General features: G+C 45.3%; 1 protein-coding gene across 1 annotated transcript in view; it reads right to left on the bottom strand.

The window, feature by feature from the left end:
* ASPSCR1 (ASPSCR1 tether for SLC2A4, UBX domain containing) overlaps positions 1–19,819 on the bottom strand; it is a 65,573-nt gene that overhangs the window by 7,809 nt on the left and 37,945 nt on the right. Inside the window, exons 9-12 of the mRNA XM_028716104.2 lie at positions 19,413–19,494; positions 18,599–18,665; positions 16,557–16,619; positions 16,281–16,333 (exon numbers count right to left, since the gene is read on the bottom strand). Of these exons, the coding sequence (XP_028571937.2) occupies positions 16,281–16,333; positions 16,557–16,619; positions 18,599–18,665; positions 19,413–19,494 (265 nt within the window). The remainder of the gene's footprint in view (positions 1–16,280; positions 16,334–16,556; positions 16,620–18,598; positions 18,666–19,412; positions 19,495–19,819) is intronic.

Here is a 19,819-nt window from a genome sequence, read left to right as displayed (position 1 = left end):
AGCACACAACATTCAGCCACCTCCTCCAGACTCGTTTTTTCCTCTCCCCCTCCCAGCTCTGCATCCCTTGCCCACCTTTTTCCCTTCCTAGAGTTTGGCCAATAAAAACCTCCCCTCAAAGGGGCTTCTCCACAGCTCCCTCCTTTACTTTTAAGGCTCATTTGTCTGCTTTCCTCTGTCTGTTGTATAAATTACATGGGAATCCCAAAGACACAACACATTCCATGGGTGAAGGAAAGGAAAAGTATATTCTCTCAATAGGACCAATTAAATCCTTTCGCCTGCAATGCACAAAAATCAGCAAAATGATCATCACGGACTTTCAGGGTAGCTTTTGAACACATTAAAAAGATTTACAGAGAAAACAACTTCATTCCACCTCTGCTTCCCTTCTCTAAATCCACCTTGCCACTGAACTCTTGCACATTCCTATCACTTCACTGCTATGGGATAACACCATCTGATGGCATCTCCATGCCATTTTCATTTTCCTGCCCTGGGACAGAATATTAAATGAAAACAGAAGACTAGAGGCCACTTCCGATTTTGCCGCTGGCAGCAACTGCTTCCAAGGAATGAGTCACTCAATGCTGCCTCTGGGCTATGGATACCTTTGGCTTTTGAACGATTGGCCCTGCTCCTTCCTCTTTTCCGGGATAACACATTAGGATCAGGAATTCTCCAGATCTTCTGAAGATCACATTCTCATTTTGGTTATATTTTCGATTAACGGCCGAAAAAGCCTCTGGAACGCATGAAAGAGTAGAAGACTCCAGAATCAAAACCCAAGTTAGAGGGCGAGTAGCATCAGGCCTTCCAAAAGCTAGATTTTAGAAAGAACAGATGGTGCCTAATATAGGAACTTGTGTTATTTGACACTCGAGCCAAGGGTAGTCCAGCAGAGCGGAGTCCAACCTCATTTGTACCATTCTTTCTCAGATGAACCTGCCAAGCTTTATGTAAACATATACGACTACTTGTAATTTAGTGGAATCTTGCAGGGTCCTTCCATAGCATTCATCTCTGTCTTCGTACACAAATGAAAGCAGCTTACCAAATTAAGTTGGTAAAGTATAGAGGCACATGTGAAAAGATGCAAAAATGAATGCTCTAAAAAGCTGATACTGATAGTCTTGGTTAAAAGGGGAGACTGTGACAGATCTGCGCTATCACAGCATCTCAGCTTTGGCCTGGAGGTATCAACACATTAACAACAAAAGAACTTAGGAAGTGCCTTGCGAGATCAGACTGGGGGTCCATCTACTTCTATATCCAACAGCAGCTAGCCAGATGTTTCAGAAAGCTTACAAACAGGACATGGAATTAGTCAGCATGTTAAAACGTTAACACAGACATCTCTGCATGAAATACAGGATTTAGGTGACTAGACAGTACACGTAAAGCGGGTGGCGCTGTGGTCTAAACCACTGAGCCTCTTGGGCTTGCCGATCAGAAGGTCAGCGGTTCTAATCTGCGTGATGGGGTGAGCTCCCATTGCTCTGTCCCAGCTCCTGCTAACCTAGCAGTTCGAAAGCATGCCAGTGCAAGTTGATAAATAGAGACCGCTGCGGCGGGAAGGTAAACGGCGTTTCCGTGCTCTCTGGTTTCCGTCATGGTGTTCCGTTGCACCAGAAGTGGTTTAGTCATGCTGGCCACATGACCCGGAAAGCTGTCTGGACAAACGCTGGCTCCCTTGGCCTGAAAGCGAGATGTGCGCTGTAACCCCATAGTCACCTTTGATTGGACTTAACCATCCAGGGGTCCTTTACCTTTTTTTAAAGTTAAAAATGCCAATACACATTTTCTCCTCTTATGAAGAGCTCAAGAGGTCTTCACCAATTGCTGTTAAAGTAGAGTGTGCTGCAAGAGAGCTCAAGAGTGCTTTGAAAAGGTTAGCTACCGTGTTGCACACAAATTCACCACACTCCGGTGCCTCTTGGAGTGGGGAGGCCCAAGCAGCAGCAGCAGCAGCAGCAGCAGCAGCAGCAGCAGCAGCAGCAGCAGCAGCACCTCCCCCCCTTGCTTTCTGAGCTGACAGATGCAGGGCAATCCCACAAAGCTCACCACTGCCCAGAAAGCATGGTCTGAATTCTAGGGCCTGACTGACACAAGGCTAAGGGGAGGGATAATGGGAAGCAATATTGTCTGGGCCAGGGCATGGCCAAACTAGGCCCTCCAGCTGTTTTTTGACTACAACTCCCATCATCCCTAGCTAACAGGACCAGTGGTCAGGGATGATGGGAATTGTAGTCCCAAAACAGCTAGAGGGCCAAGTTTGGCCATGCCTGGTCTGGGCTATCTTGCAAGGAAAGGTGCTCCTACAGTGCTCTGCAAAATGCTTTAGTACAATGCCTCCCATTTTAATGTGGGGTGAAGGGGCTGCAGGAGAACTATTGGCCAGATATCAAAGTTTGAGAAACTGCTGTTGACAGTGTAATTCTATGCATAACTACGGTACTCAAAAGAACCCCCAAACAGAATGCAGGGGGGGGGAAATGGGGGACTGATTCATCTAGCAAGCCGAATTGCCTAAGTGTGATGCTGAATCCCACCCCCAGAGAGAGAAACACGCATAAGCTATGAAATCAAAAGATGAGAGTCTTGTTTCTTTATGGCATCTCAAGTCTAAAAAAAGAAACTTGTGGATAAAAAAACTGGCAAAACCCAAGCCAAATACTAGCTACCCTAGAAACTAGAAAAATATTTCTAGAGTTAATATAAATCAGTCAGGACTGCATGTGCAAAGTAGAATCTCACAGCTCAGAAACACTCTCTTGTTTGATGGTAGCAGCAGTCTGAGCCTTCTCACTTCTCAGTCACAAAAGAAAGAGGCCTCCAACACAATAATTTTAAGAGCTGCCTTCTTTTTAAAGGGAAATAAAATAAGTGTTCGAAATTTTAAGGCATTGGAAGTTTCCTCACCAGTCCTGGAGTACACACCACATTATTCTCCCCCACCATTCTAATTTAGAAAGGCTGTTACTCTCTGCCCCTGTTTCAAGAGCCTTACTGCCTATATTAAATGGGGATAAAAATAAGACCAATCATTTGGCACTTTTAGCTAGTTCTGAGCTGTCCAAACTTTGCTACATAGACTCTAACGCTAGATGAACTGGAGTGAGGTGAGTATCAGGTGAGCAACAATCGAAACAGGCACCTGAAGTCGCACGTCATAGATTCAAATGAGAAGCCACTGCAAAAGTGCAGCTGGGAGTGTGGGAGGCAATTGGGGAGCCCATGACATGCTGGAGAAGCCTTGAACACAGTCCTATAAGCACATTGGTCACAATGATCTTTGTCAGAGTGTTAAACAGAGGCAATTACTTGAAGCAACATATTTCTCCCTGGATCTTTACATTACAGTATATACATTATAGTGGAAAGGCTGCACACACCCACACACCCCCTCCAATATTTCAGCAGCCTTTCTTTTATAAATCCTCCTACCTAACAACTGAGGGACACACACACACACTCCTACAACAAAAGGCTGCTGCAAAAGGATGCAATTCACTGCACTGCTACTTAGTTTGCCAAGTTCGTTCAGAGACCTTGAGATCAGGAAGAGGCTGTTGTCTTCTTCTTTTCTTTTCCCCCCTTTTTGTTTGGAGGGGCAGGGGCGGGTGGGGAGTTGGAGACAGGGGACAGGGACTTGCAGCTGCCAAAAGAGGAAGCATTCTTTCCGTTACATGAGCTGAAATGATTAGAGTGCCACAGGTCCACTGTTAGTTTGATGTTTAAAGATTAATAAATAAATGAGGGCTTCAAAGGGGACATGCGCATGAATGCAGAAATCCAAGCTACCAGCATGACATACCTCACAACACCATCCCCCAAACACACACACACACACACACACACACACACACACACACACACACACACACACTCCTTCAAGATACACAGAAATCAGCACTTGGAAAATTCAATGGGGAAGCTAGCAGATCAAAAGCTTCCCTGACAAGAAGCAAAGAGCATCTCCAGAAAGGAAACAAACATGAGAACCACCACAGTCAAAGGGACGTTGCCTAAATGGCCTTGTCTCATTTAATACCCAAGAAAAAAGCTTTCCAAAGCAGAGGAGACCATGATCAAACAGAGAGTGAGCGTGAGGCAGCTGGAAAACAGAGGCTTAAGTCTTTTACCTTTTATGAGATATGGTTTGAAAGGGGAATTTTTACACAAGGGTAAAGTAAGTGGAGACACGTCTACTTAAGATACTCCCAAGCCAAAGTACAGCAAGTTCTGACCACGGAGTACTAGCAGTATTAGTACTGAACGTATCTGGTGCTGTTTGGGCACATGGGACCCCTCAGGACAGACAATCACACCAGAAACTAACAAGTTTAGTGGCATATATTCTCTGCTAAGAGCAACACAGAGGGACAGTAAACAGGCTAAAACTTGACATACAAACTGGAAAGGTGCAATATTCACTGTACTTGCTGTTTTTGCTCTCTCATTGGTTACACAGGCTTTGTCCAGACACAATGGGAAACCATGGTGTCCCATTCCATCTGAAGCACAGAAATGAAGGTTCAGTCTTCAAAAGGTACCTTTTGCGGCAGGAAACTCAATTGCCAAGTTTGTCCCTGTGTACCAAGTCTGTGTGTATCTGAAGAAGTGTGCATGCACACGAAAGCTCATACCAATAACAAACTTAGTTGGTCTCTAAGGTGCTACTGGAAGGAATTTTTTTTATTTTGTTTCGACTACGGCAGACCAACACGGCTACCTACCTGTATCTAAGTCTACTGGAAGATTCTCAACCTGCATAGGCTTTGCCAGCATCAGATTCACTGACTCAAAGATGTGAGCGCACCCAAAACCGCACCAAAGAATATGAAAGTAGAACAGCAATGAGAAAAGATCCTCAGCTCGTTTGTATTTTTCCTCTTGTTGACAAAGCCAAGAATAGCTTGATTCAACACTTGGAGAAATGTTAAGATACATTGGAGGGGGGAATAAATATTTAGATGGAAGCATGTGGGGCCTCTTCAGCTCCTTTGAAGATGGGACCACAGTTGTCTGCTGCCTTTCCCAGACTCTGGGATGCTTACCTCTCTTCACTGCTTCCCAGCACAAGCAGAGATCTGTGAACTGGCCTTTCCTAAGCCCCAGGACTGAGTCATGCCAGTGTGTGTTCCTTGGGGTAGAGTGGGGAGGGGGAAAGTCCAACTAGCTAAGAAAAAGCACACACACAGCTGGAGCTTCAGGGACCCCTTGGCTGGAGTACTCAGCAGAGAAGCCTGCAGTTGATCAGTTCTGCCCTCGAGAACACTTTAAAATAATTCATGGGACATGGGGATAATGCAGCCAGCACAAACAGCAATAACAAAATATCAAAGCAATGCCTTGAAGTCTTTATGGGTTCCAAAAACTCCATGTTGCTGCCAGTCTGCACATTCGCCCTCCAGTAAATAGGCACACATTGCAGGACGCTCTCTTCAGATGCAACCCCTTTTCTCTTAAGCAGACAAGTTGACAACATTTGTTTTCCTGGCTTTGATCCCACAGTTGAAGTCTCTTCCCCTTTCTGGTGGCTATCGGGTTTAACAATAGTAGCTCTAGATTTCAACCTTGTAAGGAAAATAAGCATCAGTCATAGCCTTGTAATTCCAGCACTTGTTCACAGAGGCCCCTGCTAGGGTAACCATCTAAGGTATCTATATTCTTTCAGCCCATCACAGTGAGCCAAGCCTTTCTGGGGTGGGGGTAGAGGAGGAACTCAACACCCCAAGACTTTCTAGAAACAAACGGTATCAGAAATCAGAAAGGACTCAGGGTCCGGTGACCCTTATCACTGCCTGTGTTTCAAATAATGGGATTCCTGGAATAGCTTGTTGCATCTTCAGACAAGAAAGCTTGTTAGATAGCAATGGCTGTATTGGTCCCAAAGGTCTGAACAGAAAAAAGCAGACAAAATGTTAATACTTATTATAGCAACTTGATACACAAGCTTTGAGGACAGAACACATCAGGATAATTGGAAAGGTAGCAAAATCTTGGTTAGAAAAAAAGTAAGTGACTGTTCTTACTCAATGACTGCTGATTGCAAAGCTGAAAGCATGTATTATTGATCGGTCCGTTTCAAGGGTGCACAACTCAAATACTAAGAGACACTTTTATAGTTGTATTAACTTAGCAGGGCTACTCTGTTAGGCTTGCAAAGGAACAACATTTTATTCCAATTTTATTTTATTGCTCAGTGTTCTCTTTTTAAAAACAATGTCTTGTTAATGCCTCTTTTCTCTGCGTGGCCCACAGCATGTTCCTGGCTCTCTGCATCCCTGTTAGGCCTCCTTTTCGCTGTCTGAAGTGCCACTGGTCTGTACTGCTATTTCCTTTTTCTGTTTTCCCCCTCCAGAAATCTCCTTGCATCCCTCTCCATCTTACAGCTCGCTTTCTCTCCCGCTTTAGGTATATGTGCATCCACTGCTAACCAGTATGGGAAAGGGAACAGCACATACTTTCCATGTGAAAAGTTCCAGTTTCAATCCCTGGTATCTCCAGGTAGGGCTGAGAAAGACTGTCTGAAATCTCAGAGACCTACTGCAATAGTCTGACTCTGTATAAGGCAGTATTCTGTGTTCCTTTCCCTGCCTTTGCACTCCATAGCACCCTCGTTTCTGTTCCACTGCAGGTTTCTCTACATCCCATCTCTGCTACCCACTCCCTTGCACACTCTCCTCCCCACTTGACTTGTTTCATCCCCCGCCTCCCCAGCAACTTCCTTGCTGAGTTTGGCAGAAAGAGAACGTAAGACTTTTCTTCTTCCCGGAATTCATACAAGGTGAGTGGGCTATGCACCAAAACTGGTGCCAACTGGACCGAATTCAGAGAGAGGAGATGCTATGAAAATGTGCCGGTGTAGTTATTCCCCTACTTGTCACTTTGGATGCAATTGGGATTGCTCCCTTTGGATGTTCTCACACAAAAATAGTAAGAAGGTGCTGTTAACATTAAGCATTTTGAGTTCTCTCAGGAGGTCACAAATAGCTATGGAGTGGTTCATAGCTGGAACCACAGGCCTTATCAGTTTCAAAGAGTCTGAAAGAATGATGTAGATGTCCTGGCTGGGCCACTCACTTTCTGATCTCTCTGTCCTCAGCATAAAAGAAACATCATGCAATAACTTTCAGAAGTCATCCCCGGAATCAAGACGAACCTCCTTTGCTCAGACAAATGCAAGCAAAGCTTGTCAGCACCCTTTTGCAAGGTTGCTACTTTTGCTGGCAAGACTTTAGTGCGGCCGCATGAGGTAGAAACCAGTTCATGGAACAGTGGCAAATCTAGGCTACATTGAACCACACACCATTAAATGGCATTTAAAACAGCCTTCTCCAACTTGGGAAAAATGAGGATGCTTCACTCTCATACCTGCCACATCAGCCACTGGAATCCTTTCCAGACCTTCCCTGCTTTTCTGTAGTTTAGTTTTTCTCCACTACAACCATGAGGGCCTGCAGCAAAAGCTAGGATTTTTAGGACCAGCCTCCAAACATATATCCTGTTGTTGAAACGACAGTGACCGTGTATGTACGGGTCTCCCGAGCCCGATGCCTGGCCTGGGTTTCTGCACTGTAATATCGACTGAGACAGTCCTTCTTCTCTCCACTGTAAGTTAAGGCTGGATGCTCTAGAGTCTAGTCCAAGGATGTTGGCACCTGCAGCCCCTTGTTATTGAATTACAACTCCTATAATCTTTGACTATGCTGGCTTGTGCTGATGGGAGTTGCGAGGGCCAGAAGTTCTCCACTCCTGGTCTAGCCTCTTCTCGTGTCCTGACAACACAGCATGAAACTGCAGAGATCTCAAGATTCAAGCCCAGGACAGACATTTTCTGAAGATTCATCATACTAGCTATAACCCACTTGTTCCAGCAGGCCTTTGTCTGGCGTTTCCATGAGTCTAATTAGCTCCTTTTTGTCAGTTAATCCATGTTAAATTAATTTACAAGTCTCTTAGAAGACTATTTCAAGTATTATAGAGTGGTTTCGTCTATATTAAATACGGAAACTATTAAGAGCATCCCACTGAACAAGGTTGGTGTTTCTTTGCGTTTCGCTTCCATCTCCATGTGTACACAAAACCAACATGGTTTATTTTTTTACAAAAATAAGAGAAGTCTCTGTTCCAGTTCCCACATTAGTCACATGCAGACTCAAAAGCAGGAGTCTGCACAATACATATCCACTCCTGTGCCCATGAGTTTGCCGCTCAGCAAATAATGCTGGAGAAGGCAAACAGCAGGGTTCCCCACCTCAGCACTGCCCCTCACGCTAGTGCCGAGACAGGTCCAATAACACACACACACCCCTCCTTCCCAGGAACACAGGGGCTTAGGCAAAACAGCCCGATTAGGACCAGCAGCCTATAAAAAGGGCATCCAACAATAACAGAGTTGCCAGGGACATGAAAGCTGGAGCAGCTTCCGCACCCATTTCTCTCCAGAAAAGAAAGCCCCCTTCAGCCTCTGCCAAGCTTTCAGATCTCCGGTGGCAGAGAAAGGCTATCCAAGCAGAAGCCATTACAGCATGGAGCATACACTGACTCAAGGCGAAAAGGGGGAAAGAACGAACGGATGAGTGCATGTTTATACTGGTGATAGGGAGCAAAATGTCATCTAGAATCAGCCAATCTAAACTAGGAAAAGGGAGAGGCAACCCAGGAAGTTATAGCAATGTGATTTCAATCTCCCCCCACCTCAAAAAAAGGAAGAGAATAAGGAGTAAGTTGCTTGCCTGCTCCTGTTTTGATGCACCTGAACAGTGCACACGTTCATTTCTAAGCTGTACTGCAAAATGCTAGGCTGCATTGTATGTGCATCGGATGTTTTCCTAGGGAACACCCTAGGATCAGCCGGTGCAGTCATCCTGAGTGGGGCTTACTCACCTTTTAAGAAGAATTTGGGTGCAGTCCTAATACTCTAGACAACATGGGCATTTGCAGTTAAAGCACTGCAATTTTCAGTACTTTGGCTGTGTCCACACACAGGTTTGTCAGTGTTTTCATAGGCTGTGTTTACTCACAACTATGCAGGGTTCTTATTCATGAGTAACTCTACTGGAGGGTAAACATTCCAGCCAAGTACTTGAAAAGGGAAGACTAGGGTGCTTAGGAGTGGATCTGCTTGTAGGCAGGAGTCCTTTACAAGTACATCCATGAGCAGATTGCTCTACTTGGCATCGGCAGGCTAGGATATTTCTTGTTGGTCATTCCGCTCCTTTCTGTATGTTGATCGCACACAGTAGGAGAACCTACTGGGACCAGAAAAGACCAACCGCCCACCCTTGTACTTGAATGAAACATGAGCTAGAAAACCTGCCATTAACTCTGCTCAAGGACTGTGTGGCCACTAACTTCACACTGTTTGGGCTCTGCAGCACTCAGGGACACAGGTCCAGCCATTTGTTGTTGAAACAGATTCATTAATCTAATTAAACACCCTGCTGATATACTCCCACCGCACTCAGATTTGGAGGTAAGGTGGTCTTTATCCAGGTCTCATTTACACAGGTTACTACTACCCATGAACCTGCCCAACTCATACCTACTATCACTTCCCTGTAAATCATATTAAACCTCCAATAATTCTATATACTGGGAGGTGGGTGGCGCTGTGGGTTAAACCACAGAGCCTAGGACTTGCCAATCAGAAGGTTGGCGATTCGAATCCCCGTGACGGGGTGAGCTCCCATTGCTCGGTCCCTGCTCCTGCCAACCTAGCTGTTCGAAAGCACGTCAAAGTGCAAGTAGATTAATAGGTACCGCTCTGGCAGGAAGGTAAACGGCGTTTCTGTGTGCTGCTCTGGTTCGCCAGAAGCGGCTTAGTCATGCTGGCCACATGACCTGGAAGCTGTACGCCGGCTCCCTCGACCAATAAAGCGAGATGAGCGCCGCAATCCCAGAGTCGGTCACGACTGGACCTAGTGGTCAGGGGTCCCTTTACCTTTACCTTTAATTCTATATACTAGGACTTACCTACCTAGCAACCAGGAGAAGTGACAAAACTGAATAGTGCTGAAAACTACAGAGCTTTCTGTGCAAACACCAGTGATACCAGAGCACTGGATACATGATTAAATTCACTGCTATTCACCACTCTCCTTAAAAATTTGGAGGTTTGGGAAGAAAAAATCCGGAACCTCAAAAGCTATCTATTAAAATCACTTAATTCTGAAGAGTGGCCGCCATCATTTATGTTCAAGCTGTCTAGCCTGGGCTCCTTTCACATTCTCCCGGCTTTTTCTAACAGTCACATTTGGTACAGAAATTTCCAAGAAAAGCGAAGTTTTGAACAGAATCATTCCTGTTGTTTTGGAAATGAAGATTTCCAAAATACTTAAAAAAACACATAGAAAGGAAGGTTTATCAAAACATCCTGGCCAGCTCCCTGACCTCCAACTTCTTTTGCAGCTGAAAAGCTTGAATACTTTTGAGGGCTGACCTGAAACTAGGTTTGAAGATTTGGAACTAACAGACTTTGCATGGGCACGAGGGGGGGGGAACCCCCACAGATGCTCACACATTGTGCCGCCAACCCTCAACTCTCATCTCTCAGAGAGCAATTGATGTTCTCTAGCAGATAAAATTAAATGTGGTTGCCTTAGTCATCTGAGGGCAATGGGAATGTAGAGAGCCAGCTAGATTGCAGGGGCTGCTGAAACAGACTGAGCTTGTCATCTGCAAGAGGCTTCACAGAACAGGTGCTGGAAAAGGTGTCAGGGGCCACCAGTAGAGGAGGAAGCTGATGCAAGGCATTCTGGAATGGATGAATGAAAATGCTTCACTGAAGCACTTCTGAACTGTGAAGCAGCTGAAAATAAATGGTGAGCAACCTGGGAAAGCTGTGCAGCTACTCTAGAGAACATCGAAATGCATTCAGTCCAAAACTCATTATTGTGAAAGAGGGCAATACTGAAAAAAGGGTCACAAAGCTGATAGACAATGTATGTGTGTGTGTAAAACTGCAAAAAAGCAGAGACATCACCTTGCCAACAAAGGTCCGTATAGTTAAAGCCATGGTTTTCCCGGTAGTGATGTATGGAAGTGAGAGCTGGACCATAAAGAAGGCTGATCGCCGAAGAATTGATGCTTTTGAATTATGGTGCTGGAGGAGACTCTTGAGAGTCCCATGGACTGCAAGAAGATCAAACCTATCCATTCTTAAGGAAATCAGCCCTGAGTGCTCACTGGAAGGACAGATCGTGAAGCTGAGGCTCCAATACTTTGGCCACCTCATGAGAAGAGAAGACTCCCTGGAAAAGACCCTGATGTTGGGAAACATGGAGGGGACAAGGAGAAGGGGACGACAGAGGACGAGATGGTTGGATAGTGTTCTCGAAGCTACCAGCATGAGTTTGACCAAACCGCGGGAGGCAGTGGAAGACAGGAGTGCCTGGCGTGCTCTGGTCCATGGGGTCATGAAAGTCGGACACAACTAAACGACTAAACAACAACAACAACAAAACTGCAAACTAATCATAATCAGGATTAACTTTCTGAAGGTAAAAGCTGTACGACAGTGGGATGGACTCCCTTGGAAAGTGATGTATTCGCCGCCATTGGAAGTTTTTAAGCAGAGGGTGGATGGCCATTTGTCGTGGATGCTTTAGTCTCTCAGGAACTGGAGACCAACTCCAGATTGTGAATGAAGTGTTCGGATAGCAGAGACTTTAAACAGACCATCAAAGGAAGATCACTATGAACAAGACCAATTTTGACAGTAATAATGTTTGTGATATTCTATCTGTGTTGAATTATTTTCAGATGTCCTTATATGGTCGCTGCAGCAATTATTGCCTGAACTTCTCTCCATTAACGTTTTGCTAACTCTCTTTATGAAAACAGGAATATTTGCTCAGAGACCTTATAGGTGGCAATATCAAGGAAACCACTTCGCTAGGGAGTTTAAGGTAGTAATACTAACCTAAGAAGTAAGTCCCATTGAATTCAGTGAAGATTACTCTCAGGTAAATGGGGTTAGGATTGCAGCCTAAGACTCTAATCCTATATCTATTTGTCTGGGATCTGGGAACTGCCATAGCTGGATCAAGGAGTGAGAAGGTACTAAACCTTCCCTTGCAGCTGTTGGTTAATATATTCAGAAAATGCACAAAAAAGAGATGTGAAGAAAAGCATCCTAGGTAAAGAGGAAGTTAAAAGCCAAAAAGTATTCAGATATGCAGTGGTGGTGATGCAAAAATCTATGTTGGAAAGCAAAGTTCAAGGACAAAGCCAACTTGGGAGTTTGGGTGAGATGAGTACTCCTGCGCGTTCAAGATACCTAGAAGAGCCTGACACACACAAAACTCAATCGCAGCCAGTGCATTGTATGTAAGACCCAGAGATGAGTAGTAACATTACAATGAGGAGTGACTCCCCTGCAACCCCATGTCTGTGTGTCGTCCCCCCCCCCAGTGTTACTTTTTAATTTGATTATTTTCTCAAGAGGACAAAGGTTTTATACCCCACCTTGATTAAAATGTGACAGGTCAAGTTACAAATGCTTTACAGGTCTGGTTTGGGCCAATAGGCTGGGCTAAAGAGGGCCAAAACGTATAGAGAAACTTCCTTTTCCAGATACAGGTTTTAATCACTAGTTTAATCAGACTCCCAGTGTGACCTTTCCCTCCAAAGACTTCTCAGAACTCCACAGAAAACTTCTCTTATTTTCCTATCTTCCGACCACAACAAGTGTGTGGGAATCGGAGATCGTGTTGGGTGGCAGCTGTGGGCAAGATGGCACAAAACAAGGGAAGATGGGAGGAGCTGCTTTCCCAATGAGTGGGAAAGTCGCCCAGTTCAAAGGCACAAGGGACCTTTCCACTGGCACTTCTGCTATTAATTAAAATATTTCAGTGGCTTTGAAGGGGGGGGAGAAGAAGAAAAGGCACTGAACTGGCTGCTCCCCACCAAGATGACATTGTGACTCAGAAAGAAAAGGCACAGAGCTTTCTGTTCCAGCATTGAAGGGCTGCAAGCACATCCGAGCAGAGGCCAGGCTCAGGTGCTAAATGGCTCTCAGGGTCATTCTGCACCACTGTATGATAAATATGTGTTTGCTTCTCATTTGCTCTGCACAGACATTATGTCTCTGCCCCCAATCCAAGGTCAACCTTCTGTTGGCCAAGAATCCAAAGAGCTGCTTCAAGCTCAGACAAGAGGTTTCTGCTAACCTCTTTGAATTCTTAAGGTTTTTCCTTCGAACATCTGAATTTAAAATCCCTGTCAGTTTTGAAAGCAGCTTGGCGCATAGCACCCAGGGAACTGTGGTGGTGGGACAGGGGGATGCTTGCAGTTTGAGAAAAACAACTCTGGAGCTTCATTGGGCTCGCGGAACTAGTTGCATGCTTCTTTGGACAAATAAAGCGTACCTCAGAAAATATGACTACTTCCTTCAGACGGTGTGATCACTGCTGTGTGGAATATGCTTCCACAAGTGTTACAGGCACCTGCTTGATATTTTGGTGACGTAACTAGTCACGGACAAAACACCTCTTCCACCTCAGTCCAGTTTTGTAAATATTTTCCATCTTTTTTAAAAATAATAATAATATGGAGGTTATGCATGTACCTGCTCTATAAATTCCAGGGCTGGAACACACAAGTTTGTTTTTGTTTTTGTTTCTTTACAGAGTGGAAAACTAGACAGAAATGAAACAAAATAAGCGAAACCCAAGAGTACTACTTCCCCCACAGCAACGCCCCACCATTTGATGATTTTTTTTCATTAACACTTAAAAAACAAACAAACTCTAAAGGCTAAATGCCCCCCCTTCTGGAGAACACATCTGGCCTTTAAAAGGAGGCCAACAGTTGCACAGATACCCTCCCTCCCCCCCGATCTGTTAAATGCAGGCAGAGTATAGTGCTACTGGCATTGGAAAGGGATTTACAGAAGTATCTCATGAAAGTTAAAATGTACTTTGTGCACACTTTGATTAAGCATGCCGAAGGGGCCTCAAGACGGCAGAAAACACAACTAACCGCTACATCATGCCTGGGCTATGGAGTCACCAGCCATGAACAATAAAAGCACACCCATGCTGTAAAAGTGCGCAGGCCCGACACATCCCCAGGGGTCAAGGAGGCCGAGGCCAATGTAAGCATTGTGGCAACAAACAAAACACTATTAGTAAACCATACAGAGACAGACATGTTTTGGGGGGTAACCTAAGCTTCTTGGCAAGGAGTTGTGAGGCACTGTGTGTCAGAAAGGGGACAGGTCTTGAGCTTGAACGTAGGTAGCCATCGGTATTGGCTCTTTACGCATTCAGTGCTCTGACAGCAGCTGCACTGGTGTCTCGTCCACATGGCCTGGCCAGGAAGTCATGGAATTTGGAAAGCTCCATGATAAACAACTTCAGAAGAGCTCTAATCCTTTCCTAATTCAATATGCCGCCTGAGAGGCTCTGACATACACTACGCAAACCAATTCCTGTTACACTCTGTATGACCTGTCAACCTCCAAATGACCCTTGGTATATCATACCCTGCGAGTGACAGTTTTGTTCCTGCCCCCTTTTCTTTGGGCAGGAAAGCTACAGTCGGTGAGGTTTGTTGGCTAGGCCCTTTCAGTTCCACTCGGCATTTAGCAAAACAAACCAGAGCTCCGCAGCTAGGTTCAGGCAAAAAGCCTTTTGTGCAAGGAGTTCTTCATCTCCGTCACAGTAAGCCTTCCTAAAAATCAAGAGCACACATTTTCAGGCCTTCCAAAACAGAGACAGACTGTTCGCTTGGCAAGTGCGTGCTCTCATCTGGGGCCCGGAGGCAAGGAGATCAAAAGAAAGGGGGGCAGGGGCAAAACAGAACAGGGTTGCACGGACCCGTAAGAGGGAGGAACTTCAGAGAACTTGCAAAATTACCTCCCCTAGAAGGGGGAAGTGGAGGAAGGTCGCTCCAGTGATCCTCAACATTGATAATTAACACAAGCTTCTTGCACTGCATGAACAGAAAGAAGTGACTGGTATCAAGAGTCAAGATCCAGGTCACAGAGACATGGGAACACAGGGAGTTGCCTTCAAGACCACTGCCCCACCTAGCTCAATATTGTCTACACTGACCGGCAGGGCTCTCCAGCATAGCTGACGGCGGTCTTTCCCAGCCCTGCCTGGGGATTGAACCCAGAACCTTTTGCATGCAAACCACATGCCTACCATTGAGTCACAGCCTTTCCTTAAGATGCACACACCTGGGATGCAGGCATTATGGGGAGCTCACGTTCCCCTTTCCAACGATCCATACCTTCTGAAAAGGGGATCCATATCACAATACTTTTAAAGTGAAGCAATGAGTGCCTGGCGTGCTCTGGTCCATGGGGTCACGAAGAGTCAGACACGACTAAACAACAACAATGTTGTCCAATTTGGAAAAGCCTCCAGGAATTCAGTTCATATAAGCAACATTTCCAGTTACCCAAGAATTCGGAGCATGGTGATCGCAATACCACAACAATTCCCACGTCTATCAGGAGGTACACACAACAGTCAGGGAGGGGAAAACCCCCTTTCATGAATCCTTAAACTTGTATAGCTGGAAGGAAACAGCCCAATTCATCAGCATCACCTCCCAGCTTCTGCAATCAAAGTGCTCCGTATGGTCAGTGTTACGAGACAATGAGAAAACGTTTTAATTTTGGATGCAATGGCCTTTCGGAATCTTCCCACAAGAACACTAGTGAACACTGTGGGCGTGTGTAGCCCCTTCTCCCTTCTCCTTTTATTTCAGCTGGCTGGCTTCTATGCTAAATCATTTAATTTTAAGCTGCGCTTATATGCAGACTAACTCCAGAGAAAGCCCCAGTAAGCACAGTGGGCGGAATTCAATGTAGTGCTAAGTAGGGTATGTGTGGGGAATGAAGTCCATTTGTGCAACAAGACTTCCCCTCCCTTCCATGCCCCCCCCCCAACCTGTTCTGTGGGTTCCCCCAACCCTTCAGAGTAGATTTAGGGGATATGAATATAAGGGAGGGAAGTCCCATTGTGCAAGCTGACCTTATTCTGTGCATGTAACAACTCTGTTGAATTCCACCCAGTGGGGCTTATTTGCTTCACTCACGGCAAAAATGGCCTTGCCAGAAGCACTTATGCTCAACAATGGAAAGCCCTTGTAACATGCCAGGTGCACAAGCAAAGGGAAGCAGATTTTCACCTACCTTTGGCTTAATAGAGACCCACAGGAGGCAATTATTCAGGCTCTTAAAAGCAAAACCAGAGTAGAGGGCATTTTTGTGATAAGAAAAGCAAACTAAACAGGAAGAGGCATACAGCCATTACCTGAAAGAGGGTCAAACTGTCATCATTCAAGACGCATCTGGGAGGTGTAGTAACTAAAGTAAAACACAAAGTTCTCATTAGGAAAAGAGAAGAAGAAAAATATATAACGCTCATTTAGCAAAGGGTTGGGGAATGAGAGGGAATAGGGAGGAGGCGAGAGACAGAGGTGCAGTCATAGTTCACTAGCTGTGGCAATTAAAATTAAAAGACCTAGATGGTGACAGTAGGCCTGGAGAACTGACATTAAAAAGTTATAAAACATAAATCTGAACTTACATAGATAGAACAACATCTCTGGATCTGCAAGCTGGCTTTTCACAAAGTTCCTCAGAGCACCAACTGTCAAATAAAGCATGAAAATGGGTGTGTGGATCAAAAGATATATTGTGAGCAGCATTCTCTTTACAGCACTGACCACATCTCCTTTGCTGCAGTGCTTAGAAAAGAAAACCAATGTAGTCACTGCCTTAAAGACACATAGAGAGGACAAAGCAAGAGGAGATGTCTTGATCGGTCAGCACCTATTTTAGGTTCACCAAAAGGAAGAGGTTAGCACATCGTAACATCTGTCTATGCTTTCAAGCTTCAGCACTGCACATTCTGCCTCTATAGCTGGAAGTCTCCTCCCCACACTATGAACACCCCAACACTGAGACTTCAGCATCCTTCAATGATGGGGGAAAAATTATCATCCTAATCAAGATCTGGCTTGGCTTCCCCAATGCAAAGTCTCAACAGTATGTTCCAATTCTTCTGCCCAGGAATAAATGAAGAAACTTTCCTTACAAATCTTCCATCTTATAGTAATTGCCAGCACAAACCCGCTCTGCCCCTAGTGAGCAATTCAAAAGGGTTTGCTTCCCTGAAAGGAATAACTGAAGTGGTGTTCAGTTTTGCTATCGGAGACCCGTGCAAACGATTTTTCCAGGCTTTGCTAGACTGAAAGATAGATGGCGTAGCAAGGAACATGGCTGCTTCTAAATGGAGCAAAAACCCAGATTCAACACAAAGCAAAATGTCAGGGGACTGCCATTGGAACAGGGAAGGGAAGCAGAGGGGCAGTTGGGTTACAGGGAACCTCCGAAAATCTTGCGAAGCAGTTCCTCTTCCTGTGGTGGGGAAAGCCACACCTCCAGTGGGGAAGAGGGGAAGGGACCAGAGGATGCTGCTGGGAGCCTCAGCACCGCTCCTGGCCAAGCCAGCCAGGAGGGAAGCACACCTCTTCCTGTGCAGAGGTGTAAAACGCAAAGAAGGAAGGAAAAGGCTGGGGGTGACTAAGCTATTATGTTGGGGGAGGACCCGGAAACGACCACTCCCAGATTCTGCTAGCGATTGAGGCAGACATGAACTTGTGGTTCTGCACTGTAAATAGTTTTGCACCAAAATAAAACCTGTAAAAGACAGGTCGGAGTCCTGACTGATTACTCACGAGCAACCACCATTGCCATCTGACACAAAAGAACGCGCAACACAAACAGTAGTTACCCACGGTCCTATCTGCCTTCTCCGCCCCTCCTTCAATATTCAAATCACTTCCCTCAAAAGGTATAGGCAACAATGGCAGTGTTTAAGTGTTTACAGCAGATAAACCAGCCAGCTATCTGTACAGCACTGTGTAACACCTCCTATCTGGTATGCTCTGCCTGCCCCGACTCAGGATCCTAGGAATACAGGGGCTGACGCACACATCTCACGCCAGCAAGGCAGAAGATTCTGGATCTTACTTTAGTCAGGCCTGTGCAAAAGAACTGTCACTTTAGAGTTCCCTCTCACAAGCCTAAGGCCAAAGGAGGAGCAGAAAATCATGAGGAGGAACGGACATCTAGTTCCATAGATGGGGACAGATGCAAGGCAGAAAGCATAGTTGGGTGTGTGCCCTGCCATGCCGCAGGAAGTTCTAGCCTTTTGCTATTTAGAGGTGCAGGAAGCCTGGTTTTGCTTTTGGCCCCTGGCACATTTAAGAAGAGTGGTTGATTCAACTTCTCTTCAGTGTTTCCAGCTCCTTTTTTGGGCTCTGGTTGAAACTACACTAGACCAACACCCTGTTGTTCAATGGCCTCATCTGGGCATGACTAATGCAGCGGTAAGTGGCCTGGAAGATTTGTCCTCTTTAGAGCACAAATCTCAGCCCTCCTTCATTCAGATCACAGTGATTGAGTTTCAAGCTTTTAAAGCACCGCCCAAACAAAACAACTAGAGACATTGCAGTGTAGCTATCTCAAGTCACAAACCTTAGCCTGGGAGCAAGGAACTTTTCTCTATTTCACTGCACCTTACTCGGGGGTGAGGCAGAAGCTGGGAAGGAGATACACTCTTACCTGTTTCACTGGGATGGAAGAAGCCCTGCAGAATGTGACGATCTGGGAAGTAAACTCTCAGTACCACCTAGTTGAAAACAAAGAGCAGGAGCCTACTCAAGTCAACCTAAACCATGGTCAAACCACCTCTGCCTTTGGGCAAGACTAGCTCATTCTGAGAAACTGATGCCTTTTCATGAATGAGCAACTGTGACTGGTTGACACTATATATGGGGCTTTCAAGATACTTGAAAGGGCTGTTTTAGAAACCCACACCAACAAGAAGTTGTCAGGAACAACAATGGATAGCTGGGTAGCACGCTAGCTAAGACTGAGTCACGAATCAGGATGTTCCCAGTTCAGATCTTACCTCTGATATTAACTCACTTGGTGACCTTAGGGCAAGACGTTCTCTTTCAGACTCAGCCCCCACCCCCCGGCAACCTCCTGCAATATGGAAATACTAATTATGACACCTTAGCAAACTTTCGGCACACTTAACGCAGGACATAAATGCTAAGTACTATTATAGCTTCATTCCGGGCTCTACCACTGTTCCAAGAGAGCTACTGATCTCAAATTAAAGGAAAGAAATGGGGCAAAGAACCAGGGGAGCAGAACAGGCAGGATTCCCATCAAACCTTCAGGTATAAGAATCCTGCTAAGGGCACCGCTATAACCAGCTAGCCCTGTCTGCCATTCATTTGGTTGTCCCAGAATGTAACAGAAGATGGTTCAATGATGCCAGTCACCTGAAGTCAGTACCTGAGAATTTACCATCCACTAACTACCTTTCTGTTCCTCACTTTGTGAAAGATCCAAAACAAAACATTACCTTTGGATAGCGCTCAAGCTTGTCCTTCAGCTGAGTTTCTCGCTGTGCTCGTGTCATCAAGGGAGATTCTTCCAAACGCTTCCTAGGAAGAGGGGAAGCTTAGCAAGCCAGTATAGTCACAGATCTATACAGCCAAGGGCTGCCACTCCACACAATCTAGTAACTATCTTATCTGCTTAAGCTCCATACATTCTCCTTCCTGCTCTCTACCTCTGTGTATGTTTGTCTAAAACAAAGCACTACTACACACTCCCAAAACAAGATTGCAAAAGAGGCAGATCTGAGAAACACTGCAAGAATATCATTTTAACCAAACAAATCTCAAACATATTTGAAAGTGGCTGAACATTTTTGGTTATGTTCAAATGTTTGCACCAGCACTATACATTTATAACAATTTAAGATTA

Source organism: Podarcis muralis, chromosome 2, assembly GCF_964188315.1.
Source record: "Podarcis muralis chromosome 2, rPodMur119.hap1.1, whole genome shotgun sequence".
NCBI lineage: Eukaryota > Metazoa > Chordata > Lepidosauria > Squamata > Lacertidae > Podarcis > Podarcis muralis.
This window is presented reverse-complemented; position numbering and strand designations above follow the sequence as displayed.